This window comes from Tachypleus tridentatus, chromosome 4, assembly GCF_004210375.1.
Source record: "Tachypleus tridentatus isolate NWPU-2018 chromosome 4, ASM421037v1, whole genome shotgun sequence".
Classification (NCBI taxonomy): domain Eukaryota; kingdom Metazoa; phylum Arthropoda; class Merostomata; order Xiphosura; family Limulidae; genus Tachypleus; species Tachypleus tridentatus.
In genome coordinates, this window is record NC_134828.1 from 72,586,885 (window position 1) to 72,608,717 (window position 21,833).

The window sequence follows — 21,833 nt, forward strand, 5'->3', positions numbered from 1 at the left end:
TACCCCTGCGTCCCGAGTAGTTTTTGCTCATAACTTAAAAAGTATCACGATTAGGAAAATGAAAGTACAGTATATTATAAATATTATACTAACACACATCTACATAATTTTTTATGTAAATTGAACGACAAATAAACTGTTTATAAAGTTGTTAATCTTAAAACACCTGAAACACTTGTACTGATTTAACATCATCAGACAACAGTTTTGTGACAATAACTGAAGGAATGTAATCCAACAAAAGTTTATGAACAGCATTGCGTGAAATTCCTTTCTGTACCACACAAAATAAGATTTTTCTGTCTGAGCAAATGTTGTTTAGCAGTCTTTTTTGGATACTGTAAAAGTAGATGAAGAATAGTTTGGAACACTAGATGTCTTGTTGAACTGTAAAAGAAAATACAGAAGTTAGAAATATTTAAAGATTAATGTTATAGATTCAAGTTATATTATTAAAAAACTAAAACATTTACAAATAAAAAATAAGAAAGTTAGAACTTGTCTAAATTACAATATCCATGTCATTTCGTCTGTTAAGTAATTTCTGTAAATCGAGGAAAAGATTTTTTTTTGAAAAATAGTGAGAGTTGTTTACTGGAATACCTAAGGCCTCATCTTTTCCATCGTTTACATTATAGTCAATTATTATAGTCCAGAAAGAGGTGCAAGTAAAATAATAACAGTGTTAACAACGTCACCACTGTTGGAATAATTGTGTTTGGCAAACTTCACAAGTAACTGAGTATTCCCTCAGTGTTCCAAAATAAAATAATAAGAGCGTTAACAATGTTACCAATGCTAGAGTAATTTTTTCAGTAAAATCCCTCAGCCGTAATGAATAACCTGTCCTTTAAAACTTCTATAGGTGTAATAGAGATAGCACTTACAGATTTTCAGAATTTTCATCATACGCTATATGCACATACCTGGATGCTAGATATGGCCGTTTTAATTTAGAAAGACAATTTAAAAAATTAGAAGTTTATTATTTTCAATCCACATTTTTAGAGCTTATGATACTAACAAAAATGACCCAGTCCAGGAGTATTTATGGATTTTAAGAAACCTTATAATACACCTTAACACACACCAGGCTCTTGGACAGCATTACATACACAGACGGGTATATATATATATATACATCATATTGTAGGAAGCACCATTTTCAATTGTTCCCGAAAGAGTTCAAAAATCGTGAGCGAACGTAATGAGTGATACCCCTCCAGTTAGGGATTTGGGGTGGTGTTAGTCCTACAAGAAAAATTCGGATTTTTTTGTCTTCTCTCAGGCTACTAGAGCATCTCAAGAGTATTAAAATCATATGATGTGAAAATTAAATTTAGCTCAAAATTAACAACAAGTTATAAAATAAAGCACTTCTAAAATTATTCGAACATATCTTCAAACACCAAACCTCCATGTGACGACACTAATAAGAGATCTAGAGACCGTATAGTGAAAGAAACTAACCTCTTTCTCTCTATATGTATAAAATATAATTGGTAATTACATTAATATTAGCACAAATGAATTATTTAGAGTTACTTTTTGCAAATGTTTGCACCACTTCTTCAAATTTCACGGCTCTTATATAGTTGTGCAAAAAGACTAAATATAAAAGCACCAAACTACTTTTGCGACAATGTATCATTGAATATCTTTAGGGTAAAAATATATATGCAAAAACGGCTCGTTTGAGTTGAGAAAATATTTTACGTAGAAGAGCGAACAACGTTTCGACCTTCTTCGGTCATCGTCAGGTTCACAGGTTATGCGCAGGTTTGATAAACATTAGAAAAATCTACTACATAGTAGATACAAAAAGATACAGATACCCCTACGCTTTTGTGGATGGGTGAGTAAAATTCTTTCTGTAATTTTTATTTTATTTTTTACTACAGCATATTCCGTTGCGAATGGTGACAATTCTATATCTAACCCAGTTAGCTCATCTAGGTTTGGAGTATATGCGAACTCAAAGAAAGTCTCATTTTGCGGCTATAATTACGAAATAGATGCGAAACGTTTAAAGTTTTTCTCTCCATATTGCTCATTTATTTCTCTAGTACAGCCATCTAGTATAACCTCAAGAAGACACTTATGTACTGTTTCTTCATTTCACTAATCACAAGAATGTCCTGTAGAAAGCAACAACACAGACTCTGTAAGACTGTCTTTTAACTTGTGTCGTCGCTTCGTATGTACTATATCTGATGAAGCCGCGAGAGCGAACCGTTGGTTCTGATAAAACATTCTTTTATAAATATCTGGAGTTTAAATGACGTTTTTCCTATAACGCCTTTGATTAAAACGTGTAGATCCCTCTAGTGTGTACTACAAATTTTGCAAGACAGAAATATTAACTTTAGATATTATATAATATATACATAAATAATGTGGATGTTTGAGTCGAATATGATGAGAAACGTTTAATAATTCGCTGGAGGAATTTCACAAATTATGTTTGAGTAAATGATAATTTAAGATTTAAATATGGTAATATGCAATAAAAGTAAACATTTTCAAGTCAAAGGAGCTTTAATTTGAACTATGTAAACACTGTAACTATTTGTAATATACTTGTGCGTGTTTAATCTTATAGGAAAATCACATCGAACTACCTACTGTACCCATGGAGAGGTTTTGTTTTTTTAAATAAAGCACAAAGCTACACAATGGGCTATCTGTGCTCTGCCCACCATGGGAATCGAAACCCGGTTTTTAGCGTTGTGAGTCTGCAGTCATACTGCTGAGCCACTGGGGGGCATGGAGAGGGAGGGAATGACCTCCCCGATTTTAATGTTATAAATCTGTAGAATTACGGTGTTGCCAGCGAGGAACTCGTAATATACTTATATTATATATTGTACATTGTGTAATTGGAAGTCGTATGTTCGCTTTCTTTTTTTTTCTTTGTTACTTAACTGAAAACATTTTGGTCTAATGAAGGGTATGTTATGAATTTTGATATTTAATTTTAATCTTATATTTCAACGTGACTGTTCAATGCAATGCTTGTAATGATATACGTTTAAATTTTTCATTGCTTACTGCTCTTTCACTGATTTGCAATATCTTGGCAGTAATGATACTACGACAGAATGAAAACTAAGTTCGTCTAACTGACTAAAGATTATTTTGTACTTTAATTTTTTACTCTTAAGAAGCACGACTTGTATAAGATCAATGTATATAAATATAAAAGAGAATTTAAAACAAAGCCGAAGAAATATAACTAATGAAACTTAACTCTAAACTCGATTAAAAATAAATTCTAATTCTAAAGGCTTGCCGTTTTGATATTGTGTGAACAATGATATGAATAAGATGACCATGTCACAGAGCATGTGTAACGTTGTTACTATTTGATATTCCAGTTCTCGTTTTAAAATGGTGTGCGCTTATTTTGCATGTCTTAATTTGAAAATTAACGACTTTAGTTACGCTCTCTTCAGTTAATAAGGTATTAATAACATTAATTTTTATAATTTGCTATTGATATTTTAATTGCTACTGTGTTGAGGTAGGCCTATAACTTAATACAGATCACAAATGTATTGGTTGCATCAGAATTTATCACAAGTTGAGTGCTACAACTATGACTAAAGATAAAGCGTGAATATGAAGTCAGTAAATGGATAAATATAACTGCTTAGTACTAATAAAATAAACTTTAAAAATATTTATTTACTGTTTTAGTGTTTACGTAACATATGGGTAACATTGACATGAGACTATGGTCATTTAAGAATGTTCTGGTGCATATGTTTCATAAAAGTACAAATTTAAACTGTTGAATAGTGTGTACAATCTCAAGATTTACTCTGTGTCATTCGAATAAAATTAGATATGAAAAGTGATACACCAAGTGAAAGCACATCATTTATCTGTTTACCAATGTAAACTTGTAAAATCTAAATTAGTTAAAATAATTGACTCTTATAAATGCAATTGCAGTAAGAGTAGAAGCATGCTGTGGATTAAAATTTCACATTTCTCTGATTTCTTTTGTCATCTGATTGAGACAAATGCAGTTATCCTCTATTTCTTCAGGAGATCATTGATTTTTATCTTAGAATGTAAAGTGCTGGCTTCCACTACAGACTAGAACTCATTCTATAAACCAATTGCAGTGTTAGAAAGTTGTACAAGTATTTTCACTTGAAGTTCAAGTAGAACTTAGTTTAATTAAACTTGTGACCCTTCATCCTAGTATATTTGGAATACAGTAAAACAAATCAGACTTTAATTTCATTGGCCTCCTGGATAATCTTAAAAATACATTAAAATCATTTTATACCATTCTTTCAGTAAATTGGTATTATTTCATAAATAAGAAAACTAAAACTTGCAGTATTCTAAGTGATGCCCAACTAGTAGTTTGTTTGGAAAGATAAATACCTCTTTTAACTTGTAATTAACATATGTATACATGCACTTTAAAATTTGTTATCTTTACTGCTATCAATAGAACACAACCTCAACAATTTAAATGACTTATCCACAACTATAAGATGATTTTTTTCAGTTATGTTATGGGTAGGTTCCCATCTATAACAGTTGTGTGATTCAAATTAATGTAACCAGATTGTATTCCCTTGCACTTACCATGATTAAAAATCATTAATCAAATATCTCTTCAACTTACCAGTTACTCCAAGTCATTTTATAGTATTGAAACATCTTTAACTCAGCTGCAATGACCAAGATTTTAATGTCACAAACAAATGCTGCTAGCTGTGCCCTTATTGAAAACCTAAGGTACATTTTATATCCAACATTATAGTTTGTACCATCGTGATTCTTTTGATTTTGTGTTTAGGCTTCTTTTGTTTATTAGAAAGAAAAAAACAACAACCACATATATATATATATTTGTCTGTGTATATGTACATATTACAATTTACTGTGTGATGTACAGTTAATTAATATTTACAAAAAGTGTACAAATATGGTTTTCTTATCTACTGCTCTATGTAGAACTTCATTCTAATTGGGGTGAAGATTGTTATATATTTTTAGTATTAGTCATAACTAAATTAAACTCGTGTATTAAAAATTATTTGGTCTGCTTCAAACATCAGTGTACTTGTTGATAAAACTTTTTACTAAATTTGTGCTACCTGTGTTTACTACAAGCTGGTTGTAGATATGACAGTTTTACTTTTCAAATGTTTCATATTAACTGGACACATTATTTAGAGACATTTAGTGGCTGTATTTACTGCTACAAAAAGTTGGAAACTAAAATTACAAAAGTTTTGTGGACTTTTAATGAATTTTTTTTTCATTAAGATGTAATTTACCTCTATTTGACAGTATTGCTGAATGATGATGGAAGACTGGAAGGAAACAGAATTTTCTTTGGAAAGAAAGCATGTTGCATGTACTTCTTGTTTGTCAGAATATGTTAAAAAACTTCTTTGTGAAGTTAGCATCACTGATCAGTTCTTTGATGCTTTTACTTCATACTACACGTTAGAACAGAACCATATGAAAATGATACTTCCAGATTTATCTGGTAAGTTTAGATTCTATTACTACAAAAATAAAATGATACATAACTGAAAAACTGCATTTACCCTAACTGTACTGAATTATTTTATTTCACCACTGGCTTTGCATCATGTAAACTATAGCAAATGTTAAAAAATTGTAAAATGTGTACTGTTAATCCTGATATGTTATTAAAATATATCAAAATTCTTGGATAACTGTTGGTAATGAATTCCATATTACAGTATACACCAGTTACATTTTAAAAACTTCATTAATGTTTTTTGTCAAATCTCTGGTTTACACAAATGAAACATTCACTGTTATATTGTACTAATTACTAAAGATTAATGTTGTAGGTGACAATACTATAGTGATTGAACTCTCAAAGTAACTAGTTAGGTCTACAATATCTATCAGGGCTGTAACTAAATGGCTCTGAAATAAAAAACGTACTTTTATTGGTGTTTACAATTTTCAGCACTTTTGTCGAGATAGAAACAAAGGGATAACATGATGCACTTTGGCAAAAATAAGGAAAAAACTTGCATTCTTTTGTTACATGAAATGAAACATTGAATTATGGCTGGATTTGAACATGATAAAGACATTCTTTAATTCATAATATAAATAATTAAGTTTTAATTTGACCTTTATTGTTCTAATGTGCAGTGATTTTTTTGTGTAGGTGTGAACAGTGACTTTATACCACATCTTGTATCATCATAAGTAAATGTCCAGTGCTTAGTTTTTATATGCTCATAATATTCTCAGCTAATAGCTAATGATTGCTATAATATTCTGCAAACACAACATTGTTCTGTGACATTCTGATTGTTGGCTCTACAGGATGAGTGTTTGAACTTCACACAAGTTTTAAGATAGTGAAGTTATTTTATTGTTGTTATATAATGATGGTATATAATTATGTATTCCCTTTCATGAAACATCTGTATGACAGAGTTAACTAATTTTGCACTCTGAATCTAATACTGCTAATAATGTATATATTATCTTTGTTTCCTGAAGAACGCTGAATCTTTTGGTTACCTTTTTCAGATTGCATAAAATTTTCGTTCACAATGAACTGTTTGAATACTACTTAAATAAAATGCCAAACTGAAACATAAAGAAATTAAATATGAAAACAGCTAATTTGAACACTTTGCATTTTTCAGAACAATACTCATAATACTTTTGTTTAAATAATAAAGTGAAGAAATTGTACTATTATGTTTTAAGTCTTACTACCTTGTCATGATAAAATACCACACACAGTAAATTATTTCTGTAAGACAATAAATGTTGAATATATTTATTTTTAAAATATTTTGATATGTAATTAAAATCTGCAAAAGTATGACTCTTAGATTTATATGGGATTGTTCAACATTTAAGGCAAATGCAAAGGAATGTTGTTATAAATATGGAGAAAAGAAAGTTTGAGTTAGAAAACTTGTACCAATGACATACATTTGATACAAATTTAAGAATTATTAATTATAATTATATAAGAGAAATCTTATTCCAAGACATGTATTTCAGTGTTATATAGAAATAGAAAAATATTATTTTGCAATTCATTAATGATGATTTTGAAGTCAGTTATTAATTTGTTAGGTATATTAAATGAACAGCAAAATGCTATTAATATTAGTGTAAAAATATATTGAAATACAGTAATTATATTCACATTGAGAATTTATCATTTTCAAGATAACATCCATTTTCAGTGAAATATCTTTTTTCTAAGTTTTCTTACCAGTTTAAATGTCATACCAATAAAACATCATGAAGAACTTTGTTGTAAAAATAGAATAGAAATTGCTTTGTCAGTTCTAAAAAAAAGCATTTTGTAGAAATTATGGTTTCATTTTTGAATGAACAAACCTATAGAGAAATAACTGAGAATCTAGTTACTTTGAAGCATTTTTACAAATAGTCTAATGATTTTCATAAATATCAGAGAGAAATATCTCAGATTCTAGCTAATTTCAAGTATTTTTACAAATAGTATAATGTGTATAGAACCTATTGGATTAAATATATCATGAGCCATATAGGGATTATACAGGAATATGCTCAAAACTCTAATGGAATATTTGGGCAAAATTTGCCTTAAAAGGCTGACTTATTCTTTAAATAACACTCTAAACCATCCTTTTTAGTAGTTAAGACTACCAAAACATTGACAATAAGCAAAATAAATGATTTCATGATTGTGGGAAAAAACAAAATTTGCCCATTTTTTTCATATTCATATTATTGTTTCACAAACTAACAACAAAATCAGGTGGGTACTTGGGTATTTTACACCAAAACATAGACAAATATACTATATGAAGTGCTACAAATATCCATAACCTATTTAAATGCTGACTTATATTACTATAAATACATTTGTATTTGTATTTCCTTGTTCTATCAAAAGGCAGGCAGTTGAAGAACATATGTATATGTGTAATATAGATCTAACAAATTGAGTAAGTCACTTCATTAAATTGTTTTCAAGATCCTTTTCAGTGCAACTTCTTTGTAGTTGCATATCAGTACATGTGTTTATTCTCTGCTGTATATTTGTTATTTACTTAGAATAAGTTCACTGTGGTGGTTGGGTGGGGAAAAATCCAATGTAGCAGTAAACTGTTGTAAAACATTTAACATTCAGCTGAATGCATATGCATATATGTAATTTAAAATTGTTCATGTGAAAGTTACTGATCATCAATTACATTGAAACAAAATTAGTAAAAATTGTTAATTTAAAAAGCGAGAATACATATCATCAAAAGAGTACATAAACAAGTTGAATCAAAATGCTAAGATTGTATTTTCCAGCCTACAACCAGGTATTCTTAAAAAAAAAAAAGTTAACAAGTAAGGTTGTAAATAGTGTTTATATTATTTTCTCAAGCTACAAATCTCTCTATCTTTGGTATTTATTAATTTTATTGGAGAAACAGGAACTTGTAACCTGAGAAAATAATGTAGATACTTCTTTTTTGTTTACAATACCTGGTCTTAAGCATGATAATATAACCTTAGCATTTTGATACAACTTATTTATGTACATTTTTGATGATCCCTACTCCCCATTTTTAAATTAACAATTTTTGCTAATCTTGTTTCAATGTAATTGATGATCCAAATTTTTTCTAAATAGAGGCATAATAATAATTTTTAAATATATGTACTGAAATTTATAAAAGTCTTTGTCACATAATTTTTACTGTAACTATAATTAAAATAGATACAAAATAACTATAATTAAATACAAAATAATTAAAACAGGTAAAGATTAATAGAAAGGAAACAGATGAATTGTAGCAGAAATAGATTATGAAAAGGCTTTAGATTTATTTAAATGGAATTATTATTTGTTGAGAAATATATTCAAATATGCTGGATTTACAAGGTGTATAAGAAATAAAGGTTTTAACACAAATTTTTGGGATCACTAAATTAAGCTAGGAAGAAGAAAATGTGAAATTTATTGCCCATCATATTAAAATCTCTTGTCCAAATGCTATAACATTAGTCAAGAAGAAGATAGAATAATGGTCTGAAATTTAGGCTTATAATCTGAGCTTATGAATAATATTGTAAAAGCAAAGCAAAATAATCGGAAACAAATTCTCAAGCCTTGATTAATCATTCCATGAGTGATACTAAATCAGCAAGAATGTGAAATTTTTAAACAGGTTATAAGGGTAAAGTTGCTAATTGGAAGAAAAAGAAATAAGCATTGATATGAAGTTGTATATCATCATAGCTAATATATAAATGCTTTTACTTGGATGCTGTATTTATATTTAGATATTTTATCATTGGTCAGAAGTAAGCTTCAACATCATGCATAATATTAAATAACATGAATAAAGATTTCAATTTTCATTCACAAAAAATAAATACATAGTTTCAATATTGTATAAGAAATCATTGATGAATAACCACAAAAAATATTTTTGCTGTAGATGGTGGTTTCACTGAAGCATGGTTTGAAGATGCTGTTCACAAAATCTCACCTGTTCTAAATCATGTACATTTTGTATACAGTCAAGTTTCGTTTTGTGATATAGACATGTGGATGGAGTGGACACATTACAAGAAAGTAAGAATTAGACATAAATTGTGAATGTTTACATATAGTATACTCCTTATGTAGACTTTAAAAAAGTGAATGAAGTCATACAAATATTAAATTTTGTATTTGTGAAAACAAATATTATTTGTTGTAAAAGAGGGTAATGGTTCTGACCACCAGTCTGGTCATATATAACAATCATGATTTCATGAAACTCAAGATACTTCTAAGCATTCAAGTTTTTATCAAGTCTGTATATTATGGATTTAAAATTATTTTATTATTTTGTTTGCAGTTAGTTTTTATGATAGATAAACTACATTATGTTTCCACCCTTTAGTTGGTAGATACAATTTTCAACTTTCAGTGTACTTTGTGTTGGTGTTACTTTATAACACTGATCAGAAAAAATCCATTTAATTTCTCACACTTTAGTTTTTTTACACAAAAAATAAGTCGCCAAAGAAATCACTATGTTCCTCATTGGAAAAAAACATACTATAGCATGAAAAATTAAAAACTGATAATTTTTTGTAATAGACAGGGAAACAGAGTAATTTTTCATGTTGCTATACAAAACAAGAGATGACTTTGTATATAATAATGCCTGTAGATTGTAGAAAATTATAAAATATAACAAGTGTATTTTGAATTCTTAACTTTTACATTTCACCAAGACTGGTGTTTAAAATATTTCAGTTTATTTATTAAATATCTAATAAAAAGTTTGTATTATTTAAGGAAGCTCCTTTAGGATTTCCTTACAGATGACACCATGCTGTAGTTGTATCTAAGCTCTTATTCCTCCAGATATTTATATTAAATATTTTTAATTTACCTTATCTGTGTCTTATATATTTCAAGGTTTTTCTTGAGTGCTTCAAGCTTCTCAAAGATTCAGAAAATAGCTGCTCAGTACCTCTAGCACTCTTACTGCTTACTGCTTACCTTGAGAGGGCTCTTGGAAATGTGAGTGGCAGTTGATGTTTATATGAAGGTTTTTATCTGGCTTAAAACAAAACTTTAAAACAGTGAAAAAATTTTTTCACTTTTAATGAAGTAAATGTTTTCTAAGTAATTTTAAATAACTTAGTAGATTTTTCATTTGTGTTGTAAGTTTATCAACTTGGTATGTTGAGTGGTTCATAAGTGAATGTAACAGTTGGGTCAAGTAACTGTTTTGATTTTACAGAAACTATTATTGGTACAGTTCTGTACATTTAAGCTAACTGATTCCTGCTAATTGCTGTGTATTTATATATAAGCTACATTAATCCTTCATTTGGTGGGATAATTTGCTTATAGCAGCATTGGTTATGTACCATTAGAAAACTAGTTTTCCTGCATTTCCATTAGTTCTAGAAAACCTGCTGTTTGGGTTTCTATAGGGTGCCTGATTATTCACAATAGGTGTTGTGACTTGTTGGTAATAAATTTCAAGGCCTAGAACTTCTATAAACTATGAGATGCTATGATGTAATATTTTATTTTAATATTTCAATTGTGTGAATTAATGTCATGTTACTTGAACTGCACAACAAATGATTCATAAAGAGTTACATAAGCAAACTGGCCATAACTGTCACTTCAAAAAATGACTGACTTTAATGCTGATACAATATAAACTGACACTCTCATATTAAATTAAAGTGAGCACTCTTGTATATCTAATATGTTATTCATCCAAATTGTGAGCTTGTTAAATAGTTTGGTATGTAAGGTGAATTTGGGCTAAGTAGCTGTAATCTAGTTAGTATACTTGTTTGTTGACAGTTGCTGTTGTTCCATCACTGTTATAAACATATTTTTCATCATTTGGAAGAGGTTTAAAAGGATAGGTTTGGTGTTCCCTTTCTTCCTAAAGTAATTCATTGTAATTAGTGTTACTGCACAGTGAGGAACCAGATATGTATTTCTGTATGTGAATTCATGAGCCAGAGAAACACTTTGATTTACATAGTAAGTCACTTCTGTTGCTGAGAGAAATGTTTCATGGTTGAGGGCTTAACTTCCCTCTATTGTAAGTCTTTGATTTTAGAGAATGATGATATTTTAGATTAATTATTGTATTAGTTTACATTATCGAGATTTATACCCTTAAATCTTAAAATTTCTTTCAATTTTTATAAAATATTATCACTGAATCAAAAGTGTTTCACTTAAATTGATCTCCATACACCCAACCAGATATTTGACATTAACCTGACTAGAAATAATAAGAAATAGCATATTTGAGGAGGAAATTTACAATAACCTGTATTACTTAAGTGTTTACCTCACATAAGTATTATCTTCTCTAGGTACTTCTCTTAAAACGGAATCAAGTACCTGCCATGTTGAAAGATTTATTGGCTACTGAGGAACTGAAAAATATTTTTGGACATGAAAATGTAAGTTTTTCGAGAAGTGTGTTTTGATGTGTTGTTCTCACCTGTGTTACTATTTACTTATGATAGATATTAATTGTAATGTAGATAAATTTGAGAAAGCTGACAATGAAAATTTGCATTTTCATTTCTATCCTTTGTAAAGGTTGTTTATATTTTTTGTTGAATAATATTTAAATAAACTGAAATAGAATAGAAGGATAAGACACTAAATTTGATATATTTTGTGAATATATCTTATGCAATGACTACATATAGTGAACCAGTCCACCTATAACATACCAAAAATTAATTACCTTCTGTTCACATACGTAGCTATATTTGTTCAGTGCCCCCTCTATTTGCAAAATATTTTTGCATGTTATAAATCTTTTATTTCTATCTACCCTTTCAATTTACATGGTTTATCTGATTCACACATGCAAATTATCATGTGACAAACCTCCACTAATAAATGTGACTCCCTCTATGATATTCTACCTAACTATCACTTTTTGTTTGGCAGTGCTTGTATTAAGACATTTTCATTTAGTACTCTCTCAAATTGAATTTTTGTTGCATATATTTCCTGTTTGCAATTAGAAAAATTACTTAATTTTTGGTGTATGTTTTTACCAACACAGTTGTGTTTGATTTATATTATGAATTACAAAGTAAATGTTACACATTAGAAATGTACCTTCAACTTAAAAATTTATTAATACTTCAAATGGGGGTAACTTGACTTTGGCAGTTATTCTTCAAGAGACTGATTGTTATTTGAACCATCTCCTTTTTCTGATGTTGCTAAATTTCCTCCTGAACAAGCCAGACCTATTTTGTACAGTGATAGTTTCACAGCCTTCTTCCTTCACATAATCTTTCTTTGTCTTTCCTAGTTACTTCTGCAGATTACATTAGACCTAATACAGTTTTTTAGACATGATTTCACAAGTATGCTCTGTATTATCCCTCTCCCCAATGTCCTATAATCCTCTACCTTCCTTGTTACATGATATTCTTTCCTCTTGTTATAGTGTATTTCCGCCTACTCCTGATATTGGGTTTCATGCTGAACATTTTGTATTTCATTAATGTGATAGTGCAAGCATGCCTCGTCCTCTGTGACCAGCAGACGTGTTTGCTTTGGTCTACCATCAGGCTGTTTTTCCATTCGTGGATTTGCAACACTTGGAATTTATTTTACCTTTTCTAGGGGACCAATCCTGATTGTCCTGTTCATTCTTTCCATACCCAATTTTCTTCCCTTCATCTTACCCTCATGTCTATACCACAGTACTTGTTCACCATCCATTTTCTCTCTGAGGAGATCCATCATGGTTATAAAGGTTTCTCAGGGGATACTTTGCCTTCATTACCTCTTTGTTGGCAAGTTTATTGACTTTGGCTCTTTCTTTGCATGCATGGTTCCTCTGTTTTTTGGATATTTTGTGGAAAGAGTAGTTTTGTCCTATCTTTGTTACCATCTCTTTATTTTCAGGGCTTATGCCTTGCTCTTTTACTCCATTGGTCGGTCCTTGGAGATCTTTTAGATACTTTGGAATCTTAGATGGAATTTATGAGACAGCAGTCAACTTCTTCATTGGTTGATCATTTATCTTGCATAGAGCTTCAGCAATCCCCTAGATCTGTTTTCTGTCCTGCTCTCTCACAACCCTTATTTGTTCCTTCCACAAGAGGATTTTCTTATTGTTTTCTTTAATGATGAGGTCATGTTGCCAACAGTATTGGTGAGTGATTACCCTGTGGATTCCAGTTAGTGAGAGCTCATTTATTCCAATTTGTTCATCTGTAACAAGAGTTCATTGGAGACTGCTCTCATTTCCTTTGTTTTTTAGACATTGGATCTCCTGTTTTGGGCTTTCATGTAAGTATTCATTTCCTTGTGTTTCATCTTCCAGATAGATTCAACTTACCTGCAAATCTTCTTTCCCACCTGGACAAACTTTATCCAATGGATTGGTAATTAAGTCTTCACATTTTCCAATGTTTCTGCACTCAGGGGGGTACCCTGCATCTTGTTGTATTTCCACTATCCTCAATAATAACTAACCTTCGTTTTGGTCTTTAGTACCTCATCTACATGCTCTGACTTTTGATGCATTTAGTAAGGATTGGACAGACAAATTCCTTTATGTTTATCCTACTATATATCTCTTTCCCAGAGTGCTTTCTATAATCCACTCCATTCCATGTCATGTTTTTTTTTTTTGATTACCCCTTATTGGTTGTTTCAGCCATGATTTCCACAGCTTCTTCAGGTACAGTATGCTTCACTATTACCTCTTCCCAACACTCCATCACTTCTACAGCAGTTCTAAGTAGTTTCTCCCATCATTCCTGCCCTTTGTATTCATGTCTGAATTTTATTAGGCCCTAGGTGAAGGAATCTAGTTGAACATGGCGAGTAGTTTTATTGTTAGCACTCTCTGTTCAGCCTTCTTCCTATTATTACAGATTTCCTCATTTGGTTATTTGATCAGAGGTTTTGATCTCCTTGATTGAGAGTTATCATGCAGCCTTTTACCAAACCTTTCATTTTTTGTGGTGTTGTAGTTTTTACCTCCCATACCTTGTCCCTCCTGTTATGTTCCTTTGGGATTAGTTGTCCTCCATTGTGCATCTTTTCTGGATTGGGATGTCAATGTAGTGCTTTTTTACCTTATTTTACTTCCATCTGAATCTTTATTATTTTGTTCCATGTTTCATTTATCCCTTATATTGCATCAGCCTGTGAACATTGCCATTCAGATTTGTTTTTCTCAATGTTTTATGTACTTTATATCATTCCTTGTATCAGTCTTTTCTTCCCAAGACTTCAGTAGCTAGGAATGGCAAGTTCTCTTTCTCATCAGTTTCCCTTCCTCGCACTTCCCACCTCTGTTTCTGATCTCATCCAAATAGACTTCTATGTTCTGTTCATGCAATTCGTTACTATATTACATGCATAGCTTCATTTCATCATGACTGTTCCAGTCACTTCATTTCATGGCAACTATCTTCTGTTAGTAATATATTTCCTTCCATCCATACCAGTTTGGTTTGGCTTTTAATTGTATTGACTTGTTCATCCTTTTCTCTTTCTTCTTATAAATTATTCCAGAGATTTTCCCTTTAGATTATGAATCTCAGTTTTTCCCTAATGTCTCTTCTGTGTCATTCTTTGGATGAAATTTTTCCATTTGTATGTGGACTACTCCACATACTTTCATCTCTCACTATCTATATTATGTTGCTATTTCTTCCTCAGGTTATCATCCACCTGTTGTCATTGCTCAAAACTTGGTAAGTTTTCTTTTTTCCTTTATTATCATTTTCATGGGCCTTTCCTGTTTTTTATTTGAATCCCATTCTGTTATGAGTTGTGCCTGGCCACGTATACTTAATAAATGTAGTGGACACGTGTCACGTCTTTACACATATTGTACAACTGGAATCCCACTCCCTACCCCGACATGAATGTCAGTTTCTGCCAGTTGAGTTTTGAAATTAGAGATGAACCAATCATGGGTTACAATGGATACAAATAGGTCATTGCTCTGCTTCGTCTTCTTGTCCTCCTTTGAAAGCTTTGTGCTGGTTATGGCACTGCATTTGGGTAATTTCTGTTTGTTTGAGAGGGATATGTCTGGTTTTCATTTTGATTGCAAGTACCCTATTTACTGATTATTGATGATAATTGTCCTCCAATTGGCTAAATTTGAGATGAAGACAGTATAATCCTCTTCCTTACTTCAGCTTGGATGCAAATTCTAGTGATTGAGTTTAGGACTGAAGCTGAGTTAACAACAGCACTATTCTTGTCCTATGCTTTTGTGGATGTCAGTTCCTGACAATCGAGTTTTGGATGCAGTTGACTTGTTATGCAGAGATGCCAACCATTACGATTTCAACGTAATCATTACGATTTTGGTGTATACATTACGACTATACACTCATACAGACAAATATTATGGCTTGTTGCAACTCCCAAATTATTATATGTTATATAGGCCTGTACAATAAAGTGATAAATTGTTCCTCCAGGGCTTGAAAGGGGTGAAAAGAAAATTTCTAGTGAGATACAAATAAATTTTGATAATAAATAAAAAACATAGTCCAAATGGCTATTTGCGATAATCATGTTTGTGCTTGAAATGATAAAAAATATTTGTATCTCTGACGTCTACCAATAGTTTGACTGCGGTGCTTCTCCATACTGGGTACATGGGGAATCCATAGTTACGTCATCAGTGTTTGTCAGCCAATCAGCTGTCGCGTAGATGGGTATTTCTTGTTTTTTAAGTGGCATAGAAACACCAATGCGATCATTCACAAGGAGGAAAAAAAGAGGCCTCGTTCACCAGATTGTCTTGTTTCTGGCAAATCTAAAAGGACTAAAACTATGAAAGGGGTCAACTATTTGAAATAGTTGGCATCTCTGGTTATGTACAGTCTGTGAAGCCTTTACCACTCTATATCTTGAGGTACATTCCTTCTTTTGCACACAATAAAAAGTTCTCCTCATTTTTGTCCATCTAACTTAGTCTCAATTTTTTCTTGTCTGGGCAAAAATTATATCTGGTACAGAAGCAGTGCAGGCTTCCATGTAACATCAGAAGATGCTTTTGGAGGATGTTTCTTTTTTCTCCCTTGCACCAGTCCCTCCACCTATTCAATGTGGGATTCTGGTCATGCATGTTAGTAGAAGTAAGGTACATTGTCAGAAATTATAATTTTCCTACAATGAAAATATATTTGTGACAGATTCATACTTCTGCTCACACTTCCCACCCATCATTCCCCACTGTGTACTGATGGTTAGTTTTCTGCCTAAACTGAAAGTGAATAGTTAGGTAGAATAACAGGTTTATTGGTGGAGGTTTGTTGCATGCTAATCTACATGCATGAATCAGTTAAACCATATGAACTGAAAGGCTTTAGATGTGAAAAAATAGTATGCAAATAGAGGGCAGCACTGCACAAGAATAACTGTGTATGAGTGGAAGTAAGTACCTGTTGGAATTATATTTTCAGTATAGGAAAATTATAACTTTCTTATAGAAATGCATGTACAACAATACTCCATAAGCTTAAGTTTGTGTAAGGTGGCCTTAATTCATACTCAACACTATGAAATAGTAAAGAAAATCTATATATAAATTGATAACTAAGAAGTTTTGTTTTCAGTCTACTGTAGAATTGAATATTGCTTACAAGTGGCAGTAAGAAAGTAGTGCAGTGTAAGCTTATTGGGTTAATAAGGCTTTTTAGTTATTAATCACCATATGGTATACTGCTTTGTGTAATGTTCTTTGATGTAATGATTTGCTTCTACAGTGTTTATAGAATTTTTAAAAATCTGATTGTTAGCACTAGTAATAACTTTGATCTTGAAAAGAAAATCATTTGTGAGTTTTACAAGTGATTGTGTTCAAGTGTTTTTTTCTGTGAAAGTACTATTTCTGTATAGCATTTGAAAGTGTCTGAGTCATAGTTATTTATATTTTTAACTACTGGCTGGCTGATTCAACTCTCTTAATTAGAAACACAGCAGAAAACTTGCAGCTACACATAAAAGGTTGCATTTGTTTAAGAAAAATATCTTATGAGTAGTTTTAAAGGACTACAAAAAACAAAAACTAACCCTTTCTAATCAATGAATATTTCAATGTAATCATCAGAAAGGAATTATTTCATGAAATATATAATTCATCTGTAAAGCAGCTAGTCATAATTGATATTACATTCAGTTCAAAAAATTTTAACTCATTACAGTATTAAAACTTTTTTCATATTATTGTAAGCTATATCTTAATTCAGATTTTTGCTAAAGAGAGCTGTTATTCATGGTGATGGTTCAGTATCGAGAGAGGTTATTATGATGTAACAATGAAGAAGGTTCACATGTTATGTGAAAGTAGGGGAATACATTATAAATTAGAGAATCATTGTAGCAGTGAGATAATTACAAGTTAGTGAAGTATTAAGATACAGCTCAGTATTAGTAGTGAGATTTATTGCATACATTCAGCTACCTGATTGATTAGCTATAAACTTGTACAAGTGAGTTTATGTGTAAGTTAGCCACATACCATGAGTGAAGAATATTTCTTGAAATGTTATTTGTAGACTTAGTCATACAATTGTGTGAAGGTGAAAATAGCCTATAAAAACATTATAAGAAAAATAAACTAATTTGTTATTGTTACATGGACTGTATTTGCCATTGTATTTACCTAATAATCCAAAAGAACTCACCCAGTGACAAGAACATTGCAATGTATTATGTTAAGTCACAACTTAGTAACTTGTAAGTGAAGCAAGGCAAGAATTAATGTATGCTAATAATATATTCATAGTGGGATAGCACATCCCTCTGGTTAGATATTACAAAGGAAATGTACTAGAGTATAGATCTGAGAGTGTAAAAAAAGTAGATCATACTTTCAGATATTGTACAGCCTCAAGTAAAGCTGTCTTATCTCTAATTATTCATTTCAGATACTTTTCCTTCAGATCCTGATAGGATCTCCTATTTCTCTTAACTTGCGAAACATTACTTGGCATGGTTTTGTTGCACCACCTGAGGTCAGTTCAAGGTAGTTAAAGGTTTAGTACTCATGAAATTAAATTGAGTCATTCATATTTATTACTTCTGATATGGCACTTACCTCTACTCATAAGATTAGCTGTTCTAGTTTAGTGCTGCCCTTTATATGCAAACGTTTTCTTTATGCATGCCAGAATTTCTTTATAGAATTATTGTTAGAATTACTATATTCCACCATGTCTGTCATATAAATCATTGTACATCAAGTCTTAACCAATAGTGGCATGATATATATACTCATGATGCATACGATTTTTTCTACACTCTTCTACCAAACCTTCAGTTCTCATTTGGCATGGTTTGAGTTAAGATGTACTCTTTTGTGTGCCTAGTGCTTGCAATGTGACAAACAAATTTTTTTTGTCACACAGAGTGGCTACTTTTTGACTTTACTTTCTTTTATACAAGTTCATTCTTGTTGCTACATTTCTTTTCTCAGACCTCGTGTGCAGGCATCCTGACAATGGATCTCTGCTTTTACACATTGGGATATTGAGTGCTACATGGGTCAACCTTTGTCCTCAGACTCCTCTTTAGTGGGCTGAACTTGTTCAGAGTGATGAAGACTTTGATCATTGTTTTCTACCTTCAGAGTTTACTTTTCCTTTCCATCTGCAGCCTGAAGAATCACCTAGGCCTAATTCAATCTCTACAGATTTTGTGTCTAGGGTTTCTGATGTTTTATTCTTTCCTTATCTCTTATTCACCTCATCCTTCTTTTTTTTTACATGAATAAGCTTCCCGACCATTTTTCATTTTTCTTTCTTCCCCTGATATTTGGGTACATGTAGGTCAGTTTGTCTTGCAATTAAGTGAGGGGATCAGCATACCATACCCCAAACACTTTTTATCAGTTTGCCCATTCTTACCATCATGCAGACTATCCATTTTTAGATCAGCAGTTGTTAGGTTCATTCTTATCTATCTGAGCTCTTGAATTAAATGTTAATCTTACCCATGCCCAATATTCTTCCCTGTGTCTTACCTTAACCAGCCACTTATGGTATCTTTCATCCATGAATCTATTGGAGGCTCTTCAAATAAATGTTGAAGGGTTTTCTATAGGTACTTCTCTCCTCTATTTTCGCCTGCATTTCATCTTTGCTCTGGCATTACATACATAGTTTCTTTGTTGTTGGGACCTTAAAGGTTGGGATGCAGTTTGGGCTCAGGTCAGTTTGCCCTCAACATATCTCAAAGATTTAAGTCTAGAATCTTTTTTTGAGACATTACATCTTTGATACAGTCCTGAAAACTGTCAAACCTTTGATGACGTCATTTTGCCAGATATCAATCCTTATAACTTTTGTAGCTACCTATTCACATATCCCACCCTTCATCCTCCCAAGCCTTACCCAATCCTTCTAATTGGGGTACTTCTTCACACTGATTTCCTCAACAATGTAATCCCTGTCACCACCTGTTCAGTGGGAGCTCAGCTGTTAGTGTTTCTTCTTCATTGGAAACTTCAACAACAATCAATGGGTATAACAGGTTCTGTCAGGAGGATTGCTTACCCAGTTTCTTTCCACACATCATGTTTCTCCTTGTCCCATTTCCTTCCCTCCTACTCAAGATCCCATGACCTGCTCTCATCTTTGAAAAGTAGTTAGGGAATTGTTCTTGCAGTAAACAATTGAACTGGTTCACCATCCTTCCAGGGGTTTTTATTCCCATCTTTACATTGTCCCAAAACAAACCTGGAGATTGGTGGCTGGTTATCAATTTATCACACCTCAATAGCTTTATCACACTCCTCAAGTTCATCATGGAGTCTTTTCACACTCTAAGATGAACTTTCTTTCCCAAGGTTGTGAATGATGAAAACAGATGTCTCCAACACTTACCTCCACTTTCTGATAGCACATAGGTCTTGACCTTATCTTCCGTTTGTCCATCTTGAGGTAGTTTACTGATCTTGGGTCCTTCCCTTCAGACTTGCCTTGGCTCCTTATGTGTTTTGTCCCATAGTTTAAGCTTTTGCATGTTATCTCCATGCTCTGGGGATGCAATTTCATTATTACATGGATGACTGGTTCCTTCTGTCTCATTCCAAGCAGAAACTGGCCACTCTTGCTCACCATCTTCTTTCTGTGGCAGCTTGGGGTAGGTTATCAAATTGCAGAAGTTATTCATTTGACCCATTCAATATCCAGTCCATTTGCAAGTCTTTTTTCAACACAAATAAAGTCGCACTCTATCTTCTTCTTTACATCTTTGTTCAGTGGAACTTTTTTTTGTTCACCATGGCCTTTCTGCCTTTGTGAAAATTCTTTCACTCTTCATCTGCTAACAAGGGGTTTCTTGCTGACTAGTCTTTTGTTGTGTGTGGAGCAGAATTTATCACCTGGGTATTCAGCCATGGGTCTTTGGTCTCCTTGTTTTCCAGATATCACAAGACCCTATCCCATACCTTCTGTTTTTTCTAATATCATAAGGTTTGTACTTCCCCTGTTCTTAACATGCTTATGCATTTCTTCTGGATCTGTGATCCATCCAGGCACCTGCCCTTCTGGATTGGGACATTAATGTGGCCATTCATGCCCTTACTTTACCTCTGTTTTAACTACTTTTCCCATGCTCCTTGTTCCTTCTGTCCCTTAAAGCATATTTTTCTTCTTTTAGCCTGTGGACATTAACTGTCAGATTTGTTTGCCATTGACATTTCACATACCCTTTGTTACCCAACCTTTATCATGTACTGCTACCTTTTGGGGTATGGGCAATTGACTTTTTATCACAATGCAGTCCTCTTCCTTTCATGGTCTTTCACCTTGTATCCTTACTAATTGTATCCACCTTTTGGTTAATTTGGCCTACTCTTCCCCTATCTTCTTCCTCCTGTACCTTGTTTCAGGTTTCTTCCCATAATATCCAACATCTCACATTTTCCCTCATTTCTTATCTTTGTCAGGTGGTTATGGTGCTCAACACAGAACCTGAGGGTTGTGGGTTTAAACCCTCATTGCACCAAACATGTTTGCCCTTTCAGCCTCAGAGGCATTATAATTTGATGATAAATACCACTATTTCTTGATAAAAGAGTAACCCAAAAGTTGGCAGTGGGTAGTGATGACTAGCTGCCTTCCTTCTAGTCTTACAGTGCTAAATTAAGGATGGATAGTACAGATAACTCTGCTTGAAATTCCAAGAACAATGAAAAAACTTATCTTAATCAATCAGTGGAGGAAATTCCTCAATATAGCATGTATACCATTCCCAGTATGTTCATCTTTCACTGTCTTCATCATATCACGCTTTCTTATTTATCAGT

General features: G+C 32.1%; 1 protein-coding gene across 7 annotated transcripts in view; it reads left to right on the plus strand.

The window, feature by feature from the left end:
- The first annotated feature begins 2,738 nt into the window (after window positions 1-2,738).
- Window positions 2,739-21,833, plus strand: part of LOC143249418 (endoplasmic reticulum membrane-associated RNA degradation protein-like) — a 45,848-nt gene continuing 26,753 nt past the window's right edge. For 3 of the 7 annotated variants that reach the window (XM_076499237.1, XM_076499240.1, XM_076499242.1), the window contains exons 1-6: window positions 3,325-3,463; window positions 5,320-5,521; window positions 9,471-9,607; window positions 10,445-10,549; window positions 11,881-11,970; window positions 18,451-18,548. In XM_076499237.1, coding sequence (XP_076355352.1) covers window positions 5,329-5,521; window positions 9,471-9,607; window positions 10,445-10,549; window positions 11,881-11,970; window positions 18,451-18,548 — 623 coding nt within the window. In that variant the 5' untranslated portion in view covers window positions 3,325-3,463; window positions 5,320-5,328. Of the gene's footprint in view, window positions 2,951-3,088; window positions 3,113-3,324; window positions 3,464-5,319; window positions 5,522-9,470; window positions 9,608-10,444; window positions 10,550-11,880; window positions 11,971-18,450; window positions 18,549-21,833 lie in introns of those variants that run through there. The other 4 variants (XM_076499238.1, XM_076499239.1, XM_076499241.1 and 1 more) reach the window with 4 other exon arrangements.